Below are 16,976 nucleotides of genomic sequence, written 5' to 3'. Positions count from 1 at the left end.
CCTGCCGGCCCCCCAGCCCCGGAGCAGCAGGGATCTCAGCGGAAAGTCACAGGTCAGTTTTCACGCACACAGACTTCAGATTGCCTGTTCTGTCTTCCCGCAGCTGGCAGCAAAACCACTGTCCCAGAGCCTCCGAGCCCGCGGTCCTCAGCAGCGCCCGCCAGGACGGTTCGTGTGGGAACCCGAGGAGGGCTGGCTGAAAACGCCACGCTGGCGGCCAGAGCCGAGGAACCTAGCAGGAGGTCAGCTCCGGGTCTCACTGTCGCACTCACGGCAGTGACATCAGGGTCTCTGGCAGGACAGTGGCACCCACTCCCGTCCCGAGCCACGCCCGTCCTGGCGCAGGCCCACCCCCGAGGCACGCGTGTGGCCGGCGAGTGAGAGTCCCTATCTTTTCTCTGATGGAGCGTGAGGAAGTGGCTGTCAGATTTCACAGATCAAGTCCCTCAGAAGGCCTGGAGGGGCTTCTCCAGCAAGCCTCTGGGACGGAGGGCCCCCACCCCCGGGGCAGGAATGACTTCTGGGGGGACAGAGCGGGTCCAGCCCGCCTCAGGGGCTTCTCAGGAAGAAGGGCAACACAGGGAGCTGCCTGAGTCCCTGCCTATGGTGTCCTCGGCCCCTCCCTCCCTCCCAGACCTACTCTGACTCAAGTCAGCTAATAAAGCCAATCCATTAAGATGTCCAGATAAAAAGGGCCTCATGGGTCATCTCTCTTACAGACGAGAAAAGGAACTCACTCGCCTCCACGTCCTGCCAAGTCCTGTGACTTCTTTGAGCCTCAGTTTCACCATTTGTTACCACGGTCCTCCGGTTTCGGGTGCATCAGAGTTAACTGAGGATGTGCCCCAATTCGAGCTCTAGCCGTGTCCCCCAGGGCTCCCTGCCCCCAGGGTCCTGACCCGCAGGCCCAGACAGGCTAGCCCCTCCCTGGGAGGCGCCCGGTCTACATCCTGTCCCTCCACTTCTATGTTCAGGTGCCCCACTTCTGGCAGCTCCTCCAGCAGGCCCCCCAGGACTTGGGGCAACAGCATGCTGGGGACCAACCAGCTTCTGCCAATGTTTTCAATGGCTCCACTCATCCAGCTCCCCCACCTGACCCTCCCAAGTTATCAATTCTGCCCCCGGGCGCTTGCCCTCACGGGGCTGCCCAGGAGGAAGGCACGGCGGGCACCCAGGGGCCATTCTCCAAGGAGAGGAGACAGGCGCAAGGTCCTCTCGAGGCTCAGGCCACGCAAACACAGCCCACCCTTGACCAACACGGACTTGTCTGCAGGGGTCCACCTGCACATCGATGCTGTTTTTCAATAAATACACGGTCTGCCCTCCTTTATCCCAGGCCCCACGTCCTCAGGTTCAAGCAGTACGTCTCCTCTGTGGCTGGGAACCCACGAAACAATGCGGGTGAGCTGTGTGCACCTGCGGCCGCGGCTCTGCACCACCTTATAGAAGGAACTCGCATATGCGAGGATTCTGGTAACCACTGGGCTCCTGGATGCAATCCCCGAGGACACCGGGGGGCAGTAGTTAAGTCTGTGGGGAGTCCACAGTTACTGTGGGTTTTCGACTGTGCAGGGATTCACAGCCCGTTTCCCCCCACCGCCCCCCGCCCCTGCATTGTTCAGGGTGAACTGTCCCTGAGGGAGAAGGCGGAAGGGGTCTCTAGGACAGTTCTGCAGCTTGCAGGGTCTCTGTTGTTGGCACTCCGCGCTCTCACTCCAGCCACCAGGAGGGCACTCCCGCCACAGCCTGCAGTCGGTCTCACTGCTGACGGGATGGCGATGAGGAGAGGACAAGGGGCTAAGCATGGGGGACACCAGCAGGTTTGAGGCACCACCTGCGCTTTACAAATAGTGACACGGAGGCTGGCAGAAACCAACTGCTTGTCCGGGGCCCCAAGGCAAGGAAGCAGAGGACATCGGAAGCCAAGTCTGACTAACCCTCTGTCTCCCGCCATCTCTCCCCCTGAGCCTGGGGCCATCTCTTGCTTTCCAGGTGTCTGCAGGGGTCAGGAGAGATCCCATCGTCCACAAGTAGTGCTTTTGGAATCCCTGTGTCCAGCCTCTGTGGGCTGGGCTGGACACAGAGGTCACGTGCTCCCACGACTTGAGCCAGAACAGGAGGGCAAATACTGGCATGAGGGGGTCATGGGAAGGTGGCGCTGTAAGTGTGGGCATCAGCACCTTCCCATCTCTGTCCTGAGCTGGGCACCTCAGCCAGTGCTGAGCGGGGCCTCCGGCTCTCTGGGGTGGTCTCCGGTTCTGCGCTTGCAGCTGATGACTATGTTCCAATGTCATATACGTATACATAGAAACATGTTGTATAAATACATCATATACATTTGCATGTAAAATACACACACACACACACACACACACACTCACACAGTCCCTGCAGCATTCTCCTGAAAGGACCCAGAAGTCACATTGAGAACCGCTAGTAGCAAGGGGTTGGATTTCTTTCTTAAAAAAAAAAAAAAAAAAAAAAAAAAAAATATATATATATATATATATATATACACACACACACAATATATGTGTGTGTGTGTGTGTGTGTGTATATATATATATATATATATATATATATATATATATATATATAATTGAATTTTTACAGAGAGGAAGAGAGATGGATAGAGAGTTAGAAACATCGATCAGCTGCCTCCTGCACACCCCTCACTGGGGATGTGCCTGCAACCAAGGTACATGCCCTTGACCGGAATAGAACCTGGGACCTTTCAGTCCGCAGGCTGACGCTCTATCCACTGAGCCAAACCGGTTTTGGCAGAGGGGTTGTATAAACGCTATTCCCACTTAAGGAACTCGGGCTCCTTGGGAAGTGGCCGATTCCAAAGGTCCAGGCCGACCAGGAACACCTTATTCAAAAAATGGTGTGCTACCACAAAGGGCACAGAAGCCAGCTCACAGGGGCTCAGCAAGCCAGATTTGGGACCATTTGAATATGAACAGGAACAACGACCACAAACGATGAACCCCAAAAGTGGTGATATCAGGGAGAGGGGAGGGCAGCAGTCTCCACAGAAAAATGTATCAAGAACGAGCAAATCGCCAATTTGCAAAGCCCGATGTCAAAACAGACGCAGGCCTGGCTCTTCAAGGATGCCCAGAGCGCTGGGTGAAGACCGTCAGGGGCCGGAGACCCACACAGTCTCAGCCTGGCACCCCGCTGACGGCGACAAGTTACCAAGAAGAAGGTGCCCCTAAAAGGAGAAATGTGGTCATCGCCATGCTAAGCGAGAGCTCACACTCAGCACCTCTGCGGGTGTGACCTGGGAGTGTGCACTCCGGACGTACACGGTTGAGGAGCACACAGCACCCCCAGGTGGCATTCCTGGCCCAGAGGCCGAGCCTGGGCCGAAGCATAAGAAAACAATTAGACCAAGAATGCAGGTCCTTCTGTGAGACAACTGGCTTGGACGCCTTCCCCAAAAAGGCAACGTGAGGAAAGACGATAGAACAAATGTGTAGGAAGCCCAGACCGGTTTGGCTCAATGGATAGAGCGTCAGCTTGGGGACTGAAAGGTCCCGGGTTCGATTCCGGTCAAGGGCATGTACCTTGGTTGCGGGCATATCCCCAGTAGGGGGTGTGCAAGAGGCAGCTGATCGATGACTCTCTCTCATTGATGTCTAACTCTGTATCTCTCAACTCTGTATCTCTCTCCCTTCCTCTCTGTACAAAATCAATAAAGTATATTAAAAAAAAAAAAAGAACAAATGTGTAGGAAGTATAAGAGAGACCGAAGTGATAACTTATAGACAGAACAGTATCTCCATGCAATGGAAGACTATTTGGCTATTTAAAAAAAAGAACCAAGGGCTGACATATGCTACATTAATGGACCGTGAAGTGCTATGAAAGCAGCCAGGCACAGAAGACCATATGGTATGGTTCTAGGCAAACCTGTGGAGACAGGAAGTAGCTTAGTGGTTGCCTAAGGCTTACAGGGGATTCTATTTGGGGTGATGAAATATTCTAAAATTCATCATGATGGTGCACCTTTGTGACTATTGCACACTAAAACCCAATACGTTGTACACTTAAAATGGGTGAATTATGTGACATGTAAATTATATCTCAATAAGGATGTCTTAGAAAGAGAAACTAAAGAGCTAGAGCAACCAATATACTCAGGCGTGAGACCTGAATGGAGCCTGGGTTGCGGAGAAAAGCGGGGATAATCGTCGTTTTGAGGACAACGGTGGATCTGAATGTGGATTACATGCGTCAGGTGATGTGACTGAATTAAGTGTGTTATTGGTGTTGGGGCTATGTCTTCCCCTTTGGACACATTATAGAACGTTTATAGCTAATATGTCAGGAATTTGCTTTACAATAATCCCCGTGGGGCCAGGGGGAAGGACTGGGAAAATAGATGAAACGGCACTGGCGGAATAACTGTCGAAGGTGAATGGCAGGCCTGTGGCCCTTTCTTGTAGCCATCCTTCTGCTTCTATAAATGTTGGCAAATGTCGGTAGCAAAGTGTGTTTTTTTTGCTTTTTAGTTTCCTTTGCCTATGATTTTGGAAGGTTTTTCTCCTTCCCTTTTTTAAGGCCCCCCCCCCCCCCAGCCCCCCAGCCGGGTTTCCCAGCCCTGCCTGAGCCGCCAGCTGTCACCGTGCGGTGAGGACCGGCTGCCGACAGTGGTTGGTACATTGCAGCGGGAGATGGAGGAGTCCCTCACAACTGACTCACAAGACCCCTCTCCTCCGCGTGTCTCCTTGTCTCCCTGTCTCCTTGCCCTGTGACTAGTCTGGGTCCCACCCCTCGGCAGGTAGGACCCGAAGGAAACCTCTCAATGGCTCCCAGGACGATTAGGACCAAATCCAAGCTCCTCACTACAGGCCCGGTCAGGTGCTCCAGCCTCCCCTTCCACTCCCCCACCCCGCCCCTCCTTCACACCTGCTATCGATAGTTGGTGAACCGCAGCCCACGGCCTCTGTGGATCCTCCCAAATTCTGCCTCCGGGCCCCCACAGGTCCTGTTCCCTTCACCTGGACTGCTGTTTCCCCGTCTGCTTGCTCATCTTTCGTCTTAGCTTAAGTACCTTTCTGAAGGAGTCTTTCTTTCTTTCTTTCTTTCTTTCTTTCTTTCTTTCTTTCTTTCTTAAATATATTTTATTGATTTTTTTACATAGAGGAAGGGAGAGGGATAGAGAGCTAGAAACATCGATGAGAGAGAATCATCAATCAGCTGCCTCTTGCACACCCCCTACTGGGGATGTGCCTGTAACCAATGTACATGCCCTTGACCGGAATCGAACCTGGGACCTTTCATTCCGCAGATCAATGCTCTATCCACTGGGCTAAACTGGTTTCGGCTGAAGGAGTCTTTCTTCCCTGACATTCCCAGTATGGCCCCCCACCACCCGCCAGGCCCCATGGCACCCACTCCCCCCAGCTCCATCACTGTGAAGTGAAACCACCACTTCTCTCCATCTTCCTCCAGCCCCAGCTGTGACCCTGCCCCAGGGCGGGGGCTACTCCTGCCGGGACCCGGTGCCTGGCCAGGAAGGATGTACACGATGGAGCAAGTGCCACTGAGGGGGCAGGGAGTAAGCAAATGAATGCTCAGTATTTCACCTCTTTTCTACCCAGACACTATTCTCCGATAGGTCCTTTCATCCATTCCCTTTCCTCTCCCTTGTGCCTTCCTGAGGGCAGGTTCCAGGAAAGCCAGAGGGGGGTCAGGGAAGGCCTGGCCACTGGTGGGCAGGTCCCTTGCCCTCCTCACACCTGCTAAGGGGTCTGACAGGGTCCCACCAGCACAAACCCGGGTAGCCAGGCAGGCAGGGGACAAGCTAAGGCCAGCAAGACCTTGGATACCTGGCCTGTGCAATCAGGTGGGCCCCAGTTCCCACTACCCAGGTAGCCTGCCCGGGGCTGCAGACCTGAAAACTTCCACTGGGTGGCGCCCGATCACCACCACCGATGCCCAGCCATGAAGGTCTCCCAGGGCTGTGAGGCGAGGCAGGCCTCCTGGGGCGGCTGGACACCCAGCCATCAGTCTTGCCCACAACAGGGCAGAGCGAGCGGGGACACACTGCTGGTTTCCATGAAGATTGGGTCTGCCCCTTCCGCCCCGCGCCCCCTTCCCCCCAACATTCTAATCTTCCTGATGAGCTTGTTCAAAGAGAGGCAGCTATCAAGTAGCAGAAAAGAACACAAGAGGGGGGGGGGCGGGGGGGGGCGGGGGAAGGGGGTTTGAACGAGCTACTTGGTGCACCCCCACCCTGCATTGCAAATAGCCACGTGTTCACTTGCCCATTCATTCATCAAATATTGAGTCGTAACTGTTATTGATGATAACTGACAGCCTGGGTGGGGAGTCACCACCATGCAGGCTGGGGAGAGCTGGATGGACTTGGTAGCACCCTCTCCCAGTGCCTCCATGTCCTATTCCCAGGCCTGGCCTCTAGGCCCCTGTATCCACAGGAGACGCCAGCCTGCAGCTCATGAAGCCTTCCCCAGCCTGGGGGACAATGCTCTGTCTCGCAGCCTGGGCACCTGGGCACCGAGCGTGCTTGCCCCCTCCATGCACTGCATGACTTCTCCTTATCACCTGGATGATCTTTCCACTGCCAACGTCACCCTCCCGAAGAACCCACGCTATGCCACGTGTCGGAGCAGACGCAGCCTGCCTATGCCGGGTCCCCGGGGCTCACCTTCCCTGCATCCCCAGCACCGGTACCCTAACTTCTTCTTAAAAAAATAATGCTCACCGAAACTGGTTTGACTCAGTGGATAGAGCATCGGCCTGTGGACTGAAAGGTCCCAGGTTTGATTCTGGTCAAGGGCATGTACCTTGGTTGCGGGCACATAACCAGTGGGGAGTGTGCAAAAGGCAGCTGATCAATGTTTCTTTCTCATTGATGTTTTTAACTCTCTTTCCCTCTCTCTTCCTGTCTGTAAAAAAAAAAAAATTAAATATATTAAAAAAAAAATAATGCTCATTCTATCTCATTCTATCTATCAATACCTCCTATAAAAGCAAAATGTGTTCATTTCAGGAAATTTGAAAAAGAATGGAAAGCATAGAGACAATAAAAATCACCAATACCAAGGCTTCCCCACCTTGGCCACCATTCACCCTTTCAAACCGGAATCGTCTTTTCATGACAAGGACTGTCCGGTGCACTGCGGGATGGTCAGTAATACCACTGACTCCTCCTAAGTAGAAGCCAGCAACACCGCTGCCCTGGCTCAGACAACCACAATGTTGCCAAACGTCCCCCGATTGGGAACTACAGTCTCAGACGCAGTCGAACCGCAATCCAGGTCTGGTTTGTTTTTCCTCCAGCTGTTTCTCTCTCACTTGTAGATTTCCTACCCGTAGGAGACCGACTGGACATGCAGTTTGGGCTCTGCTTTCCCCACTCAATATTATGTTCCCAGCATCTTCCTAAGCCCTTGTTTCCTTGGTTAGGATATGCTTTACTGATGGCAGGACGGCACTGGCAGGCAGGCTGCCCGGTGCCATAATCCCTCCCTCCCGGGCCTGGAGCTGGACGGTGATGGGACCCAATGCCGCTGTGCTGTGCACGCTGCTGGAGTGAACGCTCACAAGTCCCTCCAACAGGGGACTCGGAAAGGGAGGCTCCGGGATCAGAGGCCTGACGCTCACGTAGCCAGACGGCTTTTGAGAGGCTGTCATCAGGACATGTTAAGCGGCTGAGCAATCACTCTGCCGTGTTTCGGGGTGAGAGAGCCATGTCCCGGGAGGGAGGGGAGAATGATGGGGCTCGTTTCCAATGTTCTTCCTGAAGACGCCCGGGGAAGCCCCAACTTTTCCAGCGGCTGAGAAGCCCCAGCAGGATTTAGGCTGCCGTCTCCAGAACATACGCCTCAGGCAGCTGGTAAATGAGCTTCATGTCAGACAGACAGAGGCTGCGAGGAAGGCCGCCTGGGGCTCAGCAGAAGTGACATGATGTGTGCCATAAGCAGGGGTGTGGGACACACACACACACACACACACACACACACACACACACGTGTGTGCATCGTCGTCGATGCCTAGATCCTTGCTGCCTGAGGTGTTCCCCGACCGGCAGCAGCATTTGGGTGCCAGCTGAAAATGCAGAACCTCGGCCTCCTTCCTGGACCTCCTGAGCCATAATCTGCATTCTAACAACAAGCTCAGGTGTTTCTTGAGTCCATCCTATATAACAAAAGCCTAATATGCTAAGTGTCCGGTCATCTGTTCAACCAATCAAAGCATAATATGCTAATGATATGCTAAAACTGCTCAACTGCTTGCTATGACGTGCACTCACCACCAGGGAGCAGTTGCCTCAACCAGTAGGTTAGCTTGCTGCTGGGGTCCAGCAGATCAGGATTGAGCAAGATGGTCTGGAGATGCCATGGAGCCATCCCACAGTCCCTCCCCGGCTGGCCAACCTCCCCGGCTCTCCCTGGCCCTGACTGTGCACTAGAGGGGTCCCTCAGCCTGGCCTGCACCCTCTTGCAATCCGGGACTCCTCGGGAGATGTTGGAGAGCCAGTTTCAGCCTGATCTAACAGGCCAGGCTGAGGGACCCTAGTGGTACACAAATTTGCTCACCAGGCCTCTAGTCTATATATATCTGGCCAGCAACCAGAACACTGTAATGACCAGAAGGACTGGTTACTATGACACCCACTGTGGCCAGAGAACCGGCCAATCAGGGGGTAGGGCCAACTGGTCAACCTCCTGAAATCCCCTTCCCCCCTGGCCTGCCCCGCCCCGATGGGCCCCCACCACCCCAATCTACCTGCAGCCCCTCCCCCAGGCTGGCCCCTGCCCTGATCACGCCCCGCCCCAATAGGGGGCAGGGATGGCTGGCCCACCTGCAGCCTCCTCTTCCTCCCTTGCCACTGATTAGGGGTGGGGCTGGCTGGTCAATCTCCCATGGCTCTTCCCTCAGGCCACTGGCCCCCGATCGGCCCCCCACCCCATTTGAGGGCAGGGATGGCTGTCCCACCGCCCATAGCCCCTCTCCACGGCCGGCCCCACCCCCGATCAGCTCCCATCACCCCGATAGGAGGCAGGGCCCAGCAGCCAATCACCTGTGGCCCTTCTCCCCAGCTGGCCTGGCCCTGATCAGGCCCCAATTGGGGTGAGCAGGCCGGCCAACCTCCCGCTCTCCCCTCCTCCCAACAGGCCCTGCCCCAATCTGCCCCAATTGGGGCTGGGCGGGCTGGACCCCCCCTGTGTACAAGTTTGTGCACTGGGCCTCTAGTCCTGATATAAGAAGCCTGAGCCCATGGGAATGCCCAGGTTCATTCCCGGAGTTTTCACTGAACTGAACCTGAGCCCAGCACTCCACCTCCTAGGACAACAATTGAATTACGTTTCTGGAAATGAGTGCTCTCGCCTGCATTAAAGCTAAGTGCCACATCTTAGCTGGCTGCAGTTACCCCCACTCCTTTTTTCCATGATTGGCAGGTACCACTGACTGTTGTTGATAGTACGCAGCTGTTGTTATCATCATCATCATTATCACCACCACCCTCGGGGCCTGGCACTGTAAATCCTGGAAAGGTCGGATGAGCTTGGAGGCTTCAAAGAGGACATCCAGATAATTTCTGAACAGACTGGACAATTAAGACAAGTCCCCAGTTCCTTCACCACAGCCTCCTGCAGCCGGGAGCCAAAGGGCTTGGCCCCGAGGTCCAGTCTGACCTCTAGTGACCATGGCCACCCCCAGGTGTCACTCAACCACCTGTGACCTCCCTGTGACACGGGAACCGTGCTGCCACCGCCCTCGTGCGGTCACACACATGTCGATGGAGATGAGGAATGCAAAGGCAGCCTGGGAATCTAAAACACACTCCCGTTCCTTCCACCCCGTGCTGTCTCTGGGCTAGATTAGTCAGTGTCTACTGCATCTTACAGAATTCCATGTGGGGACGCCTGGGGGAAGGAGGGGATGTTGAAAAGGACAATGGCCCGGCCCTCTCCAAATCTTTCAAATCAGGGAAAATCTTCACTCGCTCACAGGAGCCCAGACAGCAGGACAGAACCACTGCCCTCGCAACAGTTACAATCCCACCACCAAACCACCCCAGTTTCCAGCACCAACTGCCCGCGGCTGCCTGCTCTCCCCCAAGCGTGGTGACGGGGGTGACCAGGTGGACCAACGACTTTCTCTTCAGGGTGGACGTGGACCGTGTGCAGCCACCTCACCCCCTGATGCACCCCTCTTCCCGACACCTCCCTGGCCCTGCACCAGCACCTGCCCCTCCCTCCCACCGCAGGACCCCTTACCTGGGGATCGGCGGCGGACTTTCGGACACTCATGTGGGCAGTCTCAGGAGGGTGTGCTGGGGTCCCTGAGGCGTGGTATCCATTCACTGTGGGGACAGAAACACGGCTCAATGCGGTGCTGGCCACAGACTTCCCGCCATTGCTGCCCCTTCTCCCGCCTCTGGGCCCGGCGCTGGGAGGGCTGTCCCAGGGCCTCACCCGCATTCCCAGAGCTGGAGAAGGGGTGCGGGCATCTCTCACCCCCCTCCCTCCCTGGACTCAATGACTGAACTCGTGGGGGAACATGCTTCTTTTTGAAGGAATGTGCTTGGAAGAGCTGAGGCCACATCATCCAATGGCCATCTCTGGAAATGCCATTGGCTGTGGTCACTGGTGCTGGGCAAGGGCCCACTCTCTCTCTCTCTCTCTCTCTCTCCAGGGTCAGGAGACCCCCAGCACCGTCCAGGAGTTGCTCTGTGACAAACTTCGCTCTGAGAAGCCCCCTTTCTTGCGGCCACAGTGCATGTGAGGAGTGTGTTTACTGGTTTCCATGACAACTGCTTTGCCAATTAATAGCTAGGTGATCTTTTTTATTTTATTTTAAATATATTTTATTGACATTTTACAGAGAAGAAGAGAGAGGGATAGAGAGTTAGAAACATCGATGAGAGAGAATCATCAATCAGCTGCCTCTTGCACACCTCCTACTGGGGATGTGACCAAAGCTAAGGTACATGCCCTTGACTGGAATCGAACCCGGGACCTTTCAGTCTTCAGGCTGATGCTCTATCCATTGAGTCAAACTGGTTTCGGCTAGCCAGGTGATTTTGACATCCTCCTTAAGTTGCTTTTCCAAAAATTAAACACACACACACAGTGGAGTGGCTCAGAAAGCAACAAGATATAAATTAACCCCTCATGGGCAGCGCACTCCCCTCAGGCAGCTGGTCAACTGCTGGTACTACTCAGGAGTCCCCCAGATAAGGGGGGGCAGGGTTCCAAGAGCTTCAGAGACTGTCCGGGGAGGTGGCGTGAGGACCACCTCCTCATAGAGGCATAAGCTGTGCCCCGAGGGCATTGGGCTGATGTTAAATGCCACGAAAGGGGAAGGCTTGGCCTTTGGGAAGGTTACTGACCAGGCAGCACAGCGCTGAGTTGGAAAAACACAAATGCTGGAGACGGGGGCATCAGCAGGAAGCCCAGCGCCCGGCTCTCACCCATGACCCAGCGGGCAGAGCTCAGATGTGGAAAATCTCGGTAACTTAATTTCAAAGGCTGATTGAATTGGGTGTATGAAACATAATACCCTACACACAATGATAACATCTCTGCCAAGAAGCCATGGAACATTAAAATAAAAATTGTGCATATTTAAGCCACAAATAAAGTATCAATAAATTGCAAGAGGCGTAAATAACTCAAGCCACACTCTTTGAGCAGAAAGTAATAAAAGTAGATGTTAATAACAAAAGAGCAAATATACAAGTTCCCATCCCCTCAGCTCTCAGAGGCTTAGAAAGGTAAGAAAATGCCCTGTTAAATAATCTGAGGGCAATGAAGAATTTAAAAGGATAAGCTCACAATATTTAGAAGATAACGAGGAAGAACATATCGGAAACAAATGGGACGAGGTCTGAATTGAATATCTATAGCCTTCCTTATTTCATTATCAAAGCCAAGGGCAAATAAAAACAAATGAAATGAACATTCGGTTTACAAACCTAGAGAAGATTCCAAAGCCAAGGAAATACAGGAAAGGAAAGCAGGAGAAAGAGGTGGAAACAGGGCGACAGGAATGCCTGCGCTCGGGAGGCAGGATGGCAGGAAGGACCTGCTGGTCCTCTCTCTGTGTTGGGGGGGCAAGGTCACAACAATGAAAAATGCAGACCAGCTTTGAAACTGAGAGGGAAAGAGACCGAGCAGAGAATTAGAAAGACAACAAGCACAGCTCACATAGCAGAGATACGCTCTTTAATGCAACAGCATTTGATTTATAATTCCGTGTAATAAACACAGAATCTTCCCTAAGGTTCACATGAGCCACATGGTTTCAGAGGACACCAGGCATGAAAATGGGTAAAATCTTTGAAAAGGGGCCGCCCTCCCAAAGGCACTGGGCCCAGATGGTTGTATGGGCAAACTCCTCCTAACTCTTGGGCACCACATATCTTGTAGGAACATGCGGTCCGTTTCCCAGTTTACACACAATGCCAGCATCACCTGATCCCAAAATCTAGCAAAAGCAACAACAAACAGAACCACACTCAGTCTGACTAACGACAGAGTCTGGAAGCTCTCACCGGAGCAGGCCTTTGTTTCCGGTCAGCCAAGAACTCTGAGAGTGTGGGATCCCTGTACACAAAGGTTGTCTCCAAGCTCTTGAGGGCAGAGGCTGCCCCCCTGATTTCATGGACTCCCTTCACTGCACCCTCACCCACCGCTCTCTCTCCCTCTTCCAGGCCCCCAGGCTCCCAGTCCTGCCGCTCATGGCACCTGGCACCCAGGAGCTGTCTGACGCAGGACATTCTGCCTCTAATCCAGTCTCTTGTTCTCACTTCAGTTCTGGCCTGTCAGCTGTTGGCTAATTGCTGCTCATGTCAAAACAATTACTGGGGAAGAAAACATAATTTTCCATTCAACCACTTGTCTGCAGACAGCGGCCGGCCCTCCTCGGACACTCTGTCCCGCTGCGCTGCGCTCTCCGTCCCCGGCACACGAGGACAGTGACAGCGGGGACCTGAGCCGCATGGCCCGCCCGCAGCACCCTGCAGTGGGGTTCCCCGTCCTCCAGGCTCCCCACTTACCAAGGGCCTACACACCAAACCCATGAGCCCAGAGGTGGGTGCCTCTGAGGCCTCCGGCTTCAGGGGGAGGCAGGGGCTTCAATAAAATTGACCAAGGACCAGGATCACTCATAACCATAAGGAGCATAAATTAGTTTGGGGATGCAAGAAAAACAACATGCCAGATGAGCTGTTTTGCAGAGAAGAGGGAACAGAAAGCTCTATCGAGTAACTTCAGATACAAACAGAAACGCTCACAAGCACGCATTCCTGCCTGTGCTGCTGCGCGGGCAGCAGCACAGGCAGGCAGGGAGGGGGCCTGGGAGACGCAGGAGGCGGGCGGATACTTGGTAGAAAGGAGAAGGAGGCATTTGTGCAGAGGTGGGGGGGCCCCCCCCACAAGGAGGGAAGTGGTTAAAAGTGGAAAAGGAACACAGAAAGGGTTGTGAAGAGACACACAGCAACAGAAGAGCCTGCAACTCCTGCTGCCCGGGATCCACGGCGCAACAGCTCACCCTGAGACCCACCGCCCAGGTCTCTGCTCCCTACAGCACCCCTTTTCCAAACGAGGTGTCATCCCGGACACCCCCTCTCTCCTTTAGGTCTGGCCCAGTCTCCCTTCTCTCTGGAATAAAGACAGGCACTTCTTTCCTCAAGGCTATGACCCCTGGGCGCCCAGGGCCTTGTTCCTGAATCTGTCCCCTCCACCCGCCCTCCATCCCACATCCAACCCGGTGGAATACCACGTTCCCCGCCAGTGCCACAAGGCCCCGGTTCTGCAGGGTGAAGGGAAAGGTCCATAGAGTTTGGACAAGTGCCTCCCCTATTCAGATTTAAAGTGGTCTGTTCACAGCAGGCCTTTAAAAATCCACAGATGTGCCAAAACCAGTTTGGCTCAGTGGATAGAGCATCGGCCTGCGGACTCAAGGGTCCAGGGTTCAATTCCGGTCAAGGGCATGGACCTGGGTTGTGGGCACATCTCCAGTGGGGGGTGTGCAGTAGGCAGCTGATCGATGTTTCTCTCTCATCGATGTTTCTAACTCTCTATCCCTCTCTCTTCCTCTCTGAGAAAATTAATAAAATATGTATTTTAAAAAAAATCCACAGATGTATTCTGTGAATCTCAAACAAGACAACAGCTGGCAGTATTCCTGCACTTATAGGAAAGCAGCCCCTGAATTGGGCAGAATGCCGTGGAACCCACTTTGGGAACCACAGGGGTGGCTGTCGAAGGCAGGGTCTGAAGCCAGGCAAACGCGGTAGCCAGTGTGTGCTCAGCATCCCTGAAGGCACGGTCCCTGCCCCCGACTCCCCAGCCACCGCCATCACCAGGCCCAGGAAGGCCCTGGAAGTTGCCCTTCCAGCATCACGCTCACCGCCTTGGGTGCGTGCAGCGTCTGCCCCGTCTGTTTGGAGGAGCGGTGTTACAACCGTGGCCTCTGGTCTGGGAAGACCTGTCTGGCCGCCGGGTCCTCATCGTCTCCTCTGGTTGTCTGAGATGTAAACGGTACTCCCCACCATAGAACTCATGATACACGTGCCCAGTGGTTGTGAATGGGGAAAGACTGGGGTTTCTTCCATGCCATCGAAGACGAAGCAGGCCTTGGGGAGTCCCCTGGGGCCCTGGTGACGGGGACACTGTTGCTAAAGGGACATGCAAGCCTCTTCCAAGCGGGGGTGGGGGTAGGTTGGAGGTGCCATCGCCTCCCCTGAAGTCAGTGGTGCAGTCTGGCCGAGGGCCTAGCTAATTCTGCAATGAGTGAAGGCCGGCTTGGCTCCCTGCAGAGCGGCATGCCTTCAGGCTTCCTCAGCTGCAGAAGCAAATGTGGCGGGGAGGAGGGGGGCTGGACTCTGAAGCTCCCTTCCCAGGATCCTCTGCTCAGGAGAAGCACCCCCTCCTGGTGGCTCCACAGGTTCCGAGGCCGGCCTCCCTGATCCTCAGTGAAACCCAGCTTTGACCTGGCTTCCGGGGATGCTGTTTCCCCAGGACCCTTGTTAGCAAATTGCGGCTCGCTAGCCACATGCGGCTCTTTGGCCCCTTGAGTGTGGCTCTTTCACAAAATATCAGTTCTAGCCTCTTGGATGGGCTCTCTTCCCTTCCACCCCAGACGGGATGGAGGGCTGGGTGGGTTCACGCCCGGGGAGAGAGCACCACAGACCACACCCTGGAGGCCTGGGTGGACCCAGTCCTGCTCTTTCCCTGGGCCCTCTTCTTATGCAGGAGCACGGCGGAGCCTGGCCAGGAGATGCAAGGTGTTCACTTTCCAAGTCTGAGCGGGCACTGCCGGTCAGAGGCACCCTCATGGTAAGAGCCCTAAGAAAGGAGAAGGATGCTTCCAATGAAACCACAGCCACCACTGACTGCAGGACGCACCTGACCTCCAACATGCAGGACGGGGCAAAAGGAGGTGGACAGCTGTTCATGTGGAAAATCCTATACAATAAAAGCCTAATATGCTAAGTGTCTGATCATCCGTTCAACCAATCAAAGCATAATATGCTAAATGGTAAGCCAAGGCTGCTCAACTGCTCACTATGACATGCACTGACCACCAGGGGGCAGACGCTCCAACCGGTAGGTTCACTTGCTGCTGGGATCCTTCTAATCCAGTGGTCGGCAAACTCATTAGTCAACAGAGCCAAATATCAACAGTACAATGATTGAAATTTCTTTTGAGAGCTGAAAAGCGACTCCTGTGCATGGGCCATGAAGTTTCAATCACTCTGTACATGCGTGCGTGCCTGCAATGTGGTATTTTGTGAAAGAGCCACACTCAAGGGGCCAAAGAGCTGCATGTGGCTTGTGAGCTTCAGTTTGCTGACCGCTGGACTAATTGATCAGAACTGAGCTAGATGGGCAGCTGGACATGCCCTGGAGCTTCCCCGTGGTTCCTTCCGGGCTGGCCAACCTCCCGCGTCCCTCCTGGCCCCATCGTGCACTGGTGGGGTCCCTTGGCCTGGCCTGCACCCTCTGGCAATACGGGACCACTGGATGTTGGAGAACCAATTTCAGCCTGATTCCCCAGGCTAGGCCGAGGGACTCAACTAGGGCACAAATTCATGCACTGGGCCTCTAGTAGTTCAATAATTATAAATAATAATGCAAGAATCAACTTTGTGTTTCATATGCTCACAACCGCTATCCTACTCTTACCTGACCCTGTATTGGAATGTGGGGGGAAAACAAAAGATGGGTCTCAGGTCAAGGGACTGGGATTCAGCGGGTTTTGCACTGCTTCTCACGGCAATAGCTGTGGTCTGTCACCCAGTGACCCTGAGCGGCACTGACCCAAAGTTCTGGGTGGCCCTGGGCCAGAGCTCCCAACCTGGCACTACTAACATTCGGGGTGGATATGCTCTGTGCTGGAGCTGTGCAGCCTGAGCATTGTGGGTGGTAGCAGCATCCCTGACCTCACCCACCGGTGCCTGTAGCACCTCCTGAATGGTGACTGCCAAAGTGACGGACATCGCCCATGTCCCCTGATCGGCAGAAACTCCCCGAGCTGAGAGTCACTGCACTAGAGCCTGAGAAGTCTAACAGGCAAGGACAGTGTCTCCCTCATCGTGGCTCCAACTCTCCAAAAATGCTAGGTAGGAAGTTCCAGAAAGAAACAGTGCCTAGTTTTAAATTGCTTGCCATGCTGAGTAGCTTGATGAAATCTTGCACCATCCTGCTCTGTGACCGTCCCGTTGTGCAGAGTCTTCACGTGGTCTGTGCTCCCGTGTTTGTCACTCAGTGCTCGGTTCTCAGATGGGCTATGTTCCAGGCCCCTCATCTGACAGACAACGCGGCATTCATGCAACTTTTATAACGGTCCGCTTTCATAACTTTCTGTTGCTTTTAGTTTTGTTGTTAATCTCTTACTGTGCCTAATTTACAAATTGAACGTTATCACAGGTATGTAGGTGTGTACGTGTAGAAAAAAACCCCCCAGTATATACAGGGTTTGGTACT

The 16,976-nt window shown here is 54.2% G+C and overlaps 1 protein-coding gene across 5 annotated transcripts in view; it reads right to left on the bottom strand.

Annotated features, from left to right (window-relative positions):
- The window catches only part of GAS7 (growth arrest specific 7), a 194,911-nt gene that overhangs the window by 29,397 nt on the left and 148,538 nt on the right, over positions 1 to 16,976 (bottom strand). For all 5 annotated transcript variants that reach the window (XM_036452202.2, XM_036452204.2, XM_045586530.1 and 2 more), the window contains exon 4: positions 10,260 to 10,345. In XM_036452202.2, the coding sequence (XP_036308095.1) occupies positions 10,260 to 10,345 (86 nt within the window). The remainder of the gene's footprint in view (positions 1 to 10,259; positions 10,346 to 16,976) is intronic.

Source organism: Pipistrellus kuhlii, unplaced genomic scaffold (genome assembly GCF_014108245.1).
Source record: "Pipistrellus kuhlii isolate mPipKuh1 unplaced genomic scaffold, mPipKuh1.p scaffold_m20_p_23, whole genome shotgun sequence".
NCBI lineage: Eukaryota > Metazoa > Chordata > Mammalia > Chiroptera > Vespertilionidae > Pipistrellus > Pipistrellus kuhlii.
Note: the sequence above shows the minus strand (reverse complement) of the source record. Positions and strands in the feature narration are given on the sequence as shown.